The sequence below is a fragment of the Branchiostoma lanceolatum genome, chromosome 19 (assembly GCF_035083965.1).
Source record: "Branchiostoma lanceolatum isolate klBraLanc5 chromosome 19, klBraLanc5.hap2, whole genome shotgun sequence".
Taxonomy (NCBI): domain Eukaryota; kingdom Metazoa; phylum Chordata; class Leptocardii; order Amphioxiformes; family Branchiostomatidae; genus Branchiostoma; species Branchiostoma lanceolatum.
The window spans coordinates 12,850,823-12,862,927 of record NC_089740.1 but is presented as its reverse complement, the minus strand read 5'-3'; the positions used below and the strand labels follow the sequence as shown (position 1 = coordinate 12,862,927).

The 12,105-nt window shown below is 38.7% G+C and overlaps 1 protein-coding gene across 1 annotated transcript in view; it reads right to left on the bottom strand.

The window, feature by feature from the left end:
- Positions 1-12,105, bottom strand: part of LOC136425153 (thyrotropin-releasing hormone-degrading ectoenzyme-like) — a 101,677-nt gene that overhangs the window by 11,570 nt on the left and 78,002 nt on the right. Inside the window, exons 2-9 of the mRNA XM_066413949.1 lie at positions 5,550-5,659; positions 3,750-3,916; positions 3,173-3,299; positions 2,584-2,738; positions 1,621-1,734; positions 944-1,075; positions 548-613; positions 384-443 (exon numbers count right to left, since the gene is read on the bottom strand). Coding sequence (XP_066270046.1) covers positions 384-443; positions 548-613; positions 944-1,075; positions 1,621-1,734; positions 2,584-2,738; positions 3,173-3,299; positions 3,750-3,916; positions 5,550-5,659 — 931 coding nt within the window. The remainder of the gene's footprint in view (positions 1-383; positions 444-547; positions 614-943; positions 1,076-1,620; positions 1,735-2,583; positions 2,739-3,172; positions 3,300-3,749; positions 3,917-5,549; positions 5,660-12,105) is intronic.

The following is a 12,105-nucleotide window of genomic DNA, read 5'->3' as shown; positions in this document are numbered from 1 at the left end:
ACAGTATGTCATTGTATTGCCTCTCCACAATGCCAATGACTGCACCATGCAGGCTTATTCTTATTTGTATTTCCAAACATTCCTTAAGTACGTTGATTTATTCCACCAAGTAGAATATATTATCGCGACAAGAAGGGGAAGACAAGAGAAACACCACAGTAAATGGAACACTCTATGTTATACTATTTGATGTCTTAATTTGATATGCTGGATGGTGCTTTATGTACAGTTATATTATTTTGACTAATAAAAAAAGATATTTCCAAACTACGACCTGATTTGTATGTTTCATTGATTGCAACAAGCTTTGGAGACAGTGAAACTAGTTTTGCAGGCTGTTATTGACGAGTCCTGTCGGTGTCTACCTAATTACATAAGCTTACCTGCGACAGTGTGTCCCATAACTGTGAGGTGGTGATTGTGCCATAGCTTGCCAATATGGTCTAAAAAGAAGAGAAGAAATGTAGTTAAGAAGACGATCCACTTCAATATATGAAAGAAAATGACAATGGTAAAATGACAACATACCATCCATAAAAGGTCATACCTTTTTTGCCCTCATGTAAGAAGAGTCGTAGACTATGCTTCGGACCATTTTCAGTATAGTTAATCCCTGAAAGCGATAAAAAGATTATTTACTTTAGTTTCTATCATTTGTCAAACACCAGCAAAGTGTTCTTTAATCCTTGAAAATATCTGCAATTTAGATAATAACAAAGGCAGGGAGAGTAACCGACGAGTGATGTATCTGTTCTGACGACACGCCAAATTTGTAGAGCTTATCTTGTTACTGTAATAGAGTTATCATGTATTTTCGTACAAATCACGCAGAGCATGCCATTGCAATCTTATTATGTGCACATTAATTTGCTTACATGTCGACCTGATCAATGTAAACTTAATCATGATTAATGTTCCAACCATATTCAAGATTCCTTGTCACCTTGCCTGACATGACAATCTTTTGACTTCCATCCAGCGTTTCAGTCCAAGCTTCACTGCTAAGGGATCTGGTCTCGCTGTGACCATCGTAAAGAAAGGCTGGCAGCACAGATTCAACAAGCTGTATGGGCTCCTGTGGATGGCGATAAACGAGGATTTTTACTTCTAGTAAGTGAATGAATGGCAGACAACGCTATTCTTCTATATAGCCAGAAGGTTTAGATAATTCTATTGTAATTCGTTAACCAACGCCGATGGTTGTTCACAAATGATTACTTATTTACGATACGAACTGTCCACAACATCATTGTCTACATCATAGACCTTAGAGTGTTAATATCATAGCAATAAGTAATATAATGTTTAGTATGACACATAATTCCATTGAACTTTGCAAACAGCAATTATCTTCCACGGGTATTTGTGAATTTCCAATCTTGAAATGTTTACAGTCTGCATTGTAGACTTAAAGCCTTTTATTAAGCAATAGAAGAGAAGAATTTTATTTGCAACAGGTAAAATGTATGGCAGCTTGTAGATACATGACAATTGAACTATTTCTAAAATTCTAAAGAACTAATCTAATATATGAATAACAGTATAATCTATTGTTATCATAGACTTTTGGAATCTTAAAGTATTGCAATGCATACTATATGGTTTATCAAGAGGGCTTACCATAGACAACTCTGGAAAATGACACGCGAGCGACTCATACGCCAGTTCCGTACTCAGAGCTTCTGTCACCCACAGGTCGCTCCACCATGCGGCAGTAACCGAAATACCAAACCACTGACGAAAGAGATGAGATGGGTCGTGAGTCACACACTTTCAAACGAGTTACTACAATACCTCAACTTTATTACATATCAACATGCATACAGGTCACGAACTCTAGGCATCCAAAGCTATGTAGTGCGCCTAAAATTTACGCAACGTTATCGCAATTATTCTTCACATTGTCATCTGGCCATGAAGAGTATGATTAGTTATTTTATGCTCATCGTAATGAATGAAAAGATTAACATTTCCATCCAAATCACTGCACCCTTTCTCAATAGCATACAAATTAGTCTTTGTGATCTGGGTTTACTAATCTGTATATCACCGTGCAATACATTTAGTCTGAAACATCCTTAGCAAATGAAATGGCATATTCTATATCTCAGCACTATTTACATTGCATGAGATATGTCAGCTAATCAGTATATCACTGTGCAATACATTTAGTCTGAAACATCCGTAACAAATCAAATGGTATATTCTATATTTCAGCAGTATATACATTGAATTTGATAGTCATTGTAAAATTGTTTATTTGTCGGTGGAAGACTTTAATCAGTTTACATGCAAACCTCACATAGAAGGATTAACCAATAACACCACCAGCAAAGCATTTGGCACCAAGGGTTGTAGAAAGAGGTGGATATCTATGACTCCTGCGAACTGGAATATTTACATACGATATATTTACGTATTTGAGTATTTACACAAATATATGTATTAACACTAGTGTCAGTAGTTAGACAAGAGTAGTCACATGCTATACTGTTCCTCATTGTCTGTCCATCCTTTTCATGGTACATGTACTTGCAATTAGCCTCAGGTAAGAACTTGAAATAAACTTATCATTATACATACATAGTGTGCGACTGCATGGTTGAGTGTCATCGCACACTGCAGTTGATCACGGATGCTTGAATCGTCGACATCACAAAATAGCAAAGTATCCCTGACCATCAGAAGGCCACTGTACACGTCATAAGGCACGATCTGGCCAGGGACGGGCAGCACATCTTTAAAAGACCCAAAACAAATGTACTTATGATGAAAATGTCAGAAGAACCAGAATGTATTGAACCATGACTGCGAATGTTAGATATGCCAGAATTCAGAGAGGGTAGCATTGCTTGAAAAGAGCAAGCTTTGGCCAAACATCGTAGAAGCGTAGCTCTAAAAGAGCAACATTTCGTGAGTGATTGGAACAAAGGTTACGCCAATCACGATGAGCAAGATACTAGTATTCAGGGCCACCTATAAAAGAGATAACCAGGTTAGGTTTTGTTGACGAAATTATCATTGTGAGCTCGATCGGAGCAGTAGAGTACAAGGAACCATTCAGACCATGAAGGTAGAAAAGTATTACCAAACCGTCGGCCACTTAAATACTATTTAGCATGAGATGAAAGAATCTCACTTCCGAAAACGTAGTTTTCTAATTCATACATACCTGTCTTTTGTAGTAGATAATCTAACCCCAACAAGTCCTTTATGTTGCTGATTGCATCCAGGGTTGTGTTCAAAGCGACTTCAGCGGCTGGTGATGAAGTCGGGTCGAATGGAGACCAAACTCGGACCTGCTAGCAGCAAAACTGGACCTGAATCATGTCATCACTGAAACATATCTGATTCTCGCGATTTTATTACTCAAGAATGATGAGAAGTTCCAGCAACATTCCATGTAACATGTCGTAGTTATTCGATACAGATAAGGGAGAATAGATCCCCTTTGATAAATATGTAAGTTTGTCATCAAACTGTTGAGTAACAGCAATGAAAACGAGAAAACAGAGGCATACTTACAGCGACTGATTTCAAGTATAAAAATTGTATTGAATTAAAGAAAATCTTAAAAATTGAAAACAATTGTTAGTTTTATTTTTTGTGTTGCAAATTAGAGTTAACATCATCATCGTCAAATTGATCTTTACCGACATTGGTAGTTTGGAATTTAGAGTGATAGAAAAAAATCAAAGTCTTGTCTTGTACGTATTACTAAGATTTTGTATATCATTACAACTCCTCACCACTTGTCCTCGAGATGAGTATCTTTCTAGTTCAGTTAGTCCCTCGAAGAGAGCGAACCCCAGCAGATGAGTAGACAACTTTGACGTCCGGTAGAACGTTTCCTTTATCCAGCCGTTTGACAATGTGGTCGTGCTTTCTGACGGACTGCTGGTAAGGGCGATCTGATCTGTTGTTACAGAAAAACAAAAAATATATATATATATCAAATGATGAATCGATATGATACAGAATGAACGGCGCCCTCAGTTGTAACATTACAAAAATATGTTGCGACGAGTAACTATGGACTGACTATGATTACTGAATACGAAATGATATTATATCGACAATATATATTTTCATATACCGAATATGTCTATGGAATATTGAATGTAACGTTTTGTTAGTAAAGAGTTGGTTTGTTATATTTTCCGATGGTATGCTAAAAGGACCTCTGACGTCATCCCGTGAACCCGTGAAAGCGTGTAAAATTTATCAAGGTTAGATAAAGGTAAAAAAAAAAGAGACGTCGAATATATAATGACTAAGTGGCTAGGCTAGAAGACACGAGATAAAGAGTTCACGGGTTCGATCCCTGTCAATTCTGTCTGGACGATGTGTTTTTCCTCCGTGCATCCGGATGCGAAGCAAGACTACCTTTACATTTCATCAACTAGAGGTTTGAATCAATAGACTAGACCACACTGTGAAAGCATCATTTCATTTCATTTATAAAAGTTCTCACGTCACTAGATAAGATGTACTTCTCTCATCACGGCAGCCGATAGAGGGAGCGTGCGTCATTGAATGGGCGCGTGGATGGCGTGGTCGACCAGCAGCGCAATTAGTGTGGGTGGAACAGAGAAGCCCTGATTTCCTGGATCGACGTCAATTGGCCTATTACTCTATTAAGGGCCTGTAGGTAATCTTCCTAAGGAAGCCATCAGAATTCAATTTCTAACTATCATGATATACTAAAGGCACAATTGTGCAGTGATTTTAAGACCATAGCTTCTATTATAACTTGAAGAACAGTTGATTTTTATGGATTATAATAAAGAAATTGATATTCTATAATGAGTTATTGAGATTTTAGTTTAACATCAAAGCAAATCTCATTAGCTGATTGGATGATCAAGTCTGATGTCGTATATGACTGGTTTAGGGCTGATATTCTTGGCTTTGGGGCGATGTACATAGAGACTCGATATGAACTCATAACGATTCTGGTTCTATACTAGACGGTTTACAGTTAAGCCTACCATAATAGCACGCTGCCGGAAAGGTTACATTCGACGACCTTCGGCCGTATTCTTCTATCGCCAGAAGGTAACCAAATTTAGAAATCGCCAGAACGTATTTTGCACCTATAATATACTACATCACATTGGACGGGGTTCGGGGACCTGCGAACATTTACAAAACTCTCGCCATGATCAAGAGAACACCGCGTACCGGGTGTGCTACTTCCCGAAAATGGAAGTTAGTCATCGCAGAATCGCTGGCCAATCGTTTTAATTATGATGTGTGGCAGAGGGATTAGGACGAAACATAGCAAGGTCGGACTGAAAGGTCATTGTACTCATTGAAAAGTTCTTGGGGACTTTGAGTCTGCAACGTTCTGTAGTCTCCATAGTTATTACCAGTGACGGGTGAGAGTGTAGCGCCCTGTCATTAGAAGATTTCCCCGGCTAAGATGGATAGAGCAGCTTTTCCTTTCACTGCTCAAAGTGAAATCATCTGGGGAGACTGCTTTGACATACAGGGATGACCTTGGTAGTAGATTCTGACCGGCAATTGGTCAATAGAGGCATATTTACCTGATGGATGCTCAATTATGACGTCAAAGGTGGCTTTCATTGCTGGGTCGTCCATACAGGGGAAAACATGGCGGGCACCAATAGGCTTCAGACCAGACACAATCATCCGTCTGCAAAACACAAAGCGATGAATATTTAGTCTCCAGTACATAGTTAAATTCTAAAAGACAACGACTGGCAAATCTATGTCTAATAGCCTTGGAAAATAGAGCATTCGTTAAGTAAATGTAGCAATTAGCTTGTTGTAGCAAATTGTTTGCAATAGAAAAGTTTACTTACGTATCTAATTTGAGGTAATCGTTAGAAGATTGTACATGTGCGGCGTCCAGGTACAATGTTGTTTATTATGTACTAATGGCTAAACAATATGCTTTGAAAAGTACAAATCAAATGCACACCGAGGAAGTAAGATGGCCAACGATGATCATTTGACCTGTTTGGAGAGATTTTCTGGTTCTTTTAAAGAGCACCAAGTGTCACTTACTGAGCTATTCATAAGAAAAAATGTGTATCTTCATGTTTTAAATGTCGTTATATACTATCTGTTATTGGCATCCAGAGAATATTCGTAATTTGGATCAAATTTTCATAAGTTTACAATATCTCACTACTGTATACACTGATCAAGCCATAGCTAAGTATCTTCTACCCAACGTTATAACAATGTTTTCACCATGCAGTTACTTATATCTGATTTATGTTCGGCTTGTTTTCCCATTTAATCATCGGTATTCTATGTAAACAGGACATAATACGGCAATCTGTTACTGTCAAATATATAAGCACCTCATATTACAACCTATAAAATGATTTTATCTTCTTGCATAAAATAGGCGATGCTTAACCAGGTAACAATGAGAATCGCTAATAATATAACTTTATTGCAAGTTCATGCCCGAAGGCTAATTGCAGACAAACAAGTACATGGGAAAAATAATAAAGCAGTCAGATGGGCCTTTATGTTCTAACAAATGGAAGGGACCACAGCCCGTGATAGCTATTCTTGTTAAAAGGATTACATAAGGAAATGCACAATTAATGGATATCCATCTAGATATTGAACAAAACAAAACGAATGGCTTTGAAATCGTTTGTGTGCTTTTTTTTGCTTCCAAACCATCATTCTTTGTCAGAAGGATAAAGCAGTTCCACTTTATCGGCTAAACTGGTAAATGATATATATCGATCAAAACAACAAGGCTAAGTGTTTACCCAAGTTTATCATCTGTAATTAAAAGCGGCCGTCGAGCTCAACTCATAAGAGTATATCTTTGCATGTAACGTTGGGTAACCTAAATTCGGGATTTTTCCGATAATGGTTGACTGAAATCAATCTAGCAGAACAATAAACCATCCTTTTTTTCTATAATTCTGTCAGTATCATGTACTATCTTTGCACTAATCATATATATGGTAGATTTTGTCTCTAGTCGTGCTGACACCATAATATTTCAACTTGAAACTACCGTCCGCCGCACGCACAATGACAGTGTTGTCGGACAGGGGGGCACATTAATTCGGGAGAGAAGATTCGTCTTGAATATCTTACCGCTAATCACATTTTATACAGCAACTATTCGTTCCATCCTTGGCTTGAGGAGAGTGCTATGGATATAGACGTGTCCAAGTAAAAAAAATACACGAAAAAACGGCCGTACCGCACACATCAGGCCAGTTCGGGAACAACCCGTGTGTTGAGTCGGTAGAACTTCACTCAAAGTCGGCCCATCGTCATCATCGGGCAACGTGTAACGTTACATTATTCATAATAAGTTAGCTGGATGCCGTAGCAATGGTAATACTACTATGTCCATGTGTTCCTTGTTGTGTTAGGAGCAAACTTTGAGGAAAATATCTTCCTCAGTCCACTATCACACGCAGCATTTAGACAAAAAAGTGTTCCTCACAAACCTTTGCCGTCTGCTTGACAACAGGATTCTGGTTAACAATATGGCGGCGGGAAAATACACGTGCCGTAGGTTGTAGCAACAGAGAGGAGTTTTGATGATTGATCACACTTAGAGTCCAGTTGTAGGTTAGCAAAAGAGATTCTAATTAGTTGTCTTGTAAATAATTGTGTTTAGCAGGCAGGAGATGTGACATTTGTCTTATAAACCAGCGAACAACCGTGCAGTGTGAGTCTCCCACGAAGCCCCCAGACTCTGTCAATAAGGGACGGAGAGGTTTTGACGTCGCCAACTTCTAATGCATGGTTATCGAAGCTTTTCAGACAGTGTTCTGAATGCGTTAGTCTGTCAAGTTTGCATTTCTAGCGGTATTACTGATGTTGCATCTAGCACATATCCCTAAATACCCCGTTTTCGAAAAATCCCGACTTTAAGTACCCCACGAATTTAGGTTACCCAACGTTATATTTATAGATATAATATATATATACAGAGGGGCAATATTATTTGATGGTCTCTCTCTCTCTTTCTCTCTCTCTCTCTATATATATATACAGTGAGAGAGAGAGAAGAGAGAGACACTCTCAAATAATGGTGCCCCTCTGTATCGTGTATCCTTGCGACCTATTGAAAGTGACAAACACAATGGAGATAAGATATACTGTCACGATACAGACATTGGAATTCGATAATATGATTTACGTAGCATAGCTTTTGCCACCCGGGCAATATGGCCCCATCTGCCATAATTCCTCGACCTGTCAGAAAATAATCGTATGAAACATTCCACGGTAATGCCTTCCCCATAAACCATGTCGAGTAAACGATGTTGAGTTATGCATCTTCCGCTGAAGCATATGGCGGAGGGGGATTATCTTTGAACCGCAGTCTCGATCGATGGCAGCATTTTCTGCTTCGAAGGAGAAAATGCGTAAAAGCAACGAGTGGACTTAATTCGGTTTATTGTACTAGAATAAACATATTTTCACCACTGCGAATCTATAATAATGTAGAAGAAGTCAAGAATTCCGTCTGACAATGTTTTAATACATGTTCAATCCTCTTTTTACCGGCGAGGTGCCATAGGTGTCTTGTTTCATGGTAGTGGTTCTGCTGACTTTGTGAGATACCAAAAACAGCGATGCTACCAAAAATAGCGATGCTGTAGGTCACTCTAAACTTGAACGTTGAGTCAGCAAAGATAAATTTCCAAGTACAACGGTAAGCTATATTGACTTTTCTCCGTGTGTTCCAACGATTAGATGTCTGGGCCGTATATTCAGGCAGTATATAAACGTTTACTTAGCTTGATGGTGGATTCTGCTGGATGCATACAGCATCTATTATTCATGTTTTGGCTTTTCAAGATGATATACTTACAGCCAAGGCTGTGCAACTAGCTAAAGGTTATAGGTAAAGGCCAACCCCATGCGTAAAGGACACCAGACACTGAATATAATGCATAAAAAAGCGTGTGCATACAAATAATACATATACAATCTTAAGGTTTATTGTGTAGTGTCCCTAAGTACTAAATCTAACACTAAGCTTTTGGAAACACGATTTTATCAATTGCATTGTTGAAGAGCTCATTTATCACCCTTTTCAATGGTTTCTCATTTGCTATTGTTGATACCCATGCCAGGCTGATATGTTCATGCACAATACAGCTGACTGCAAAGATGGCAGTTGTAACTTTATAATGAAGTTGTTCAGTGCCCTACCGCCATGCCAGGATACCTTGTCAGACGGTGGTACAAATAATAAAGACGGCCAACCTGTGTGGGTTAGGCGAAGGGTTTCATCTATCGCAACGTCATCCAGGTAATTGGAGAGAATAAATTAAATTGGGCTATCAGTCATGGGCTGTCTGCACGTTTTGATTATTTTCTATTGCTATCAATTTAGGTCAGCTTTTCCCGTTAGGGCACGTTGATTTGATTATATGGATGACATCCGCAAGCGCATCACTTTTTTTACATTAAAGAAACAGAAGTTTTGGCCATACTGTAAATCATATAAAGCAGCTGCAAAATTAAAAAATATATGCTGTAATTTGACAAAGTATTTTGGATACTAATGTCGTAGAATGTCAACGCCAATGTCAAAGAAGAAGGTGTAAAAGAACAAAAATTAACCATACTCTATGTGTTTAGTTTATTTGTTGACGTAGTAGATTTCATAAAGAAGGCAACTTTTTTTTTACCAAACGTTTTTATTCGCACGCTCGCATCAGTTTTGGGGCACACAGAAGATGTCATCCATAATTCAACATGGCCTTAGGAGACAGCCGCTGTACTATTTTGCTTTAAATGGGACAGATGGTTAGAATTGTTGGCTATGCATCAACTTCTCAACTCTTATTTCTGGCTCAGGAAGAAGGTATTGTAATAAAAACGTAATTGGATTTAGAATTCTGCGAATCGTATACAGATGATGACTGAATGCAGCCATATATACTGTTACGTGTCAAATGTTCTAATGTATAATTCATCTACGTCAAAATACATCATCTAAAAGCCTTAACTTAAAAGAAGGGAAGGCATTACACGCCCACGCTAAACCTAGCATAATATTTGGTGTCACAGCTGTGGTGAGGAAAAAAACACAACATTTCCCAAGAGAGTTGAATAGAAGGGAGACAAAAACTGGTATACAAATTGTTTGCTTGATATTTTGTTGCAACAACCTTGTTTTTGCAATTGGATATCTCATCATGCCAACTCTTGCAACTATTTGACCCAAAGGGCAAACATCAAGAACAAACGGTGCGTCTGTAGTAAATCGCCGTCCAGGGAAGTGGTTTTATTCTAAAGCCTGCCCCAACCTAACACCAAGCTTAGCAAAATGCTATATTCCCCGTAGCGTTTTTACTCTGCACCCTGCGTTATATGAAACGTTTATGTAGACCTTAGGTCATCTGTGATTGATGGATGGGCGGCCAAGTAGTTCCCGGCTGTCCGTACAAATGGAATAACCAACAATTCACCTGTTCCTTTCTGCTGGTACTGTAGGCATCTCTCCCTCCAGGGAGGAAGAAAGAAGAGTAGGCAACAGAAATGATAGGGGGAGGATATTAGAGAGTGGACAGGCATGACACTAAGTGAGACACAAAGAAAAACAGAGAGGCGAAAAGGGTGGAGAAAGCTGGTTGCCAAACCTTCTGTGTTACCCCAACGGTCACAACGTTAAACCAAAGCATAGCAATGGATGTGATGATGAGCTTGTATGAATATTGTATTGGATACTTAAAAAAACGTTTGTAGCAACTTTCTAGCAGTTTAGAATATATATATCAAATCATAAGCTGTTGATAAAAGTTGACATTGTAAGGCAGCATCATGTAGGGCTGAAAGGTACACAGATCTTCTGGTAAGATGATACACCACCTTCGTTAATCTTACTTTCATACATGATCTAAATGTGTTGTCTATGAAGGTGGCAATGGTAGTTCAATATCTTGACATGGCTCCATAATGCTCTGTCTGTATCCTTTGAGGGAAACTGTATTCATTGAATATCAGACAATGACTTGCAACGTTATGTCTACTATGACCTTCAAAAAAGGTCACAAAGAAGCCAGAGGAACGCCCAGTTTGCTCTGCATGAAATGTCATACTGACAAGGTCATGCTACGGTAAATCCTGCCGCACAAATGCACCTGAACTGACTCTGAGCCTGGGTATTTGTGACAATTAGGATATTTCCAAGCAGGTGCGTCTCAAAGTCAAATTTTCCTTGTTTATATCAGACAAGGACAAATCCTTGGTTTTGTAACACTCGTCAAGAAAGTCATGGATGGTGGAATGGGATTCATAATGTGCAGGAGGATGAACAAGATATGTCCTGCGGTCAACTGAGGATATATCAACCGAATTCAAAGTTTTTACCACCTCAGCATTGTACCTAAATCGAAATATAAATTATAGCCATATCTTGACATGATCTAGTGTTAAATATTTGGGCACATTTGTGATTTCCTTTTTGTCTAAAGACAAATTCACCAGATGAAAAGAACCGTCATCTTACCAATAGCATACAGCAAATTCATACATTTCGGTACACACACAAGTACTTAAACGAAACAACCCTTATGCGTTTTAAAGATTAACCGACATCCCCCTACATGGCTTTTTCCCATAATCCGGGGCAGTAGCCAACTAAAAAAAGTTTGTAATGGCAAATTTTCCCATAAGAATGTATATCAAATGGGGCACTAACATTTTCGCCAACCCTAGAGAGTCTCCCAACTCGACACCATCCCATCACGTGATCCTCCCGAGGGAGCTACCCGAAACACCTTTCCGTTTCAACCATTACTCCAGACCCCAATATTTGACCTATGGATGTTCGTACAAATCCTTACAGACAGTCCGTGAGGAGTTGAAGGACAGCATGCAGACATCAATATGAAGATTGCAACTGACGTTACCGGGGCCCGAATAAGGGTCTTGTGAGCTGATGCTTACTACTTTGGAGATTTTGTTGGCTAGCCATTTTATTATAATTGAAAGTTTTTTTTTTGGACGCACAGGCAATCATTACACGTTTGTCGTTTCAGTGTGACGAAATCTTCCAATTTATACCCACAGAAAGCCTTAGTCTGTGGAAATAAATAAATTCCTACAATCCCAAGACATACATTTCGG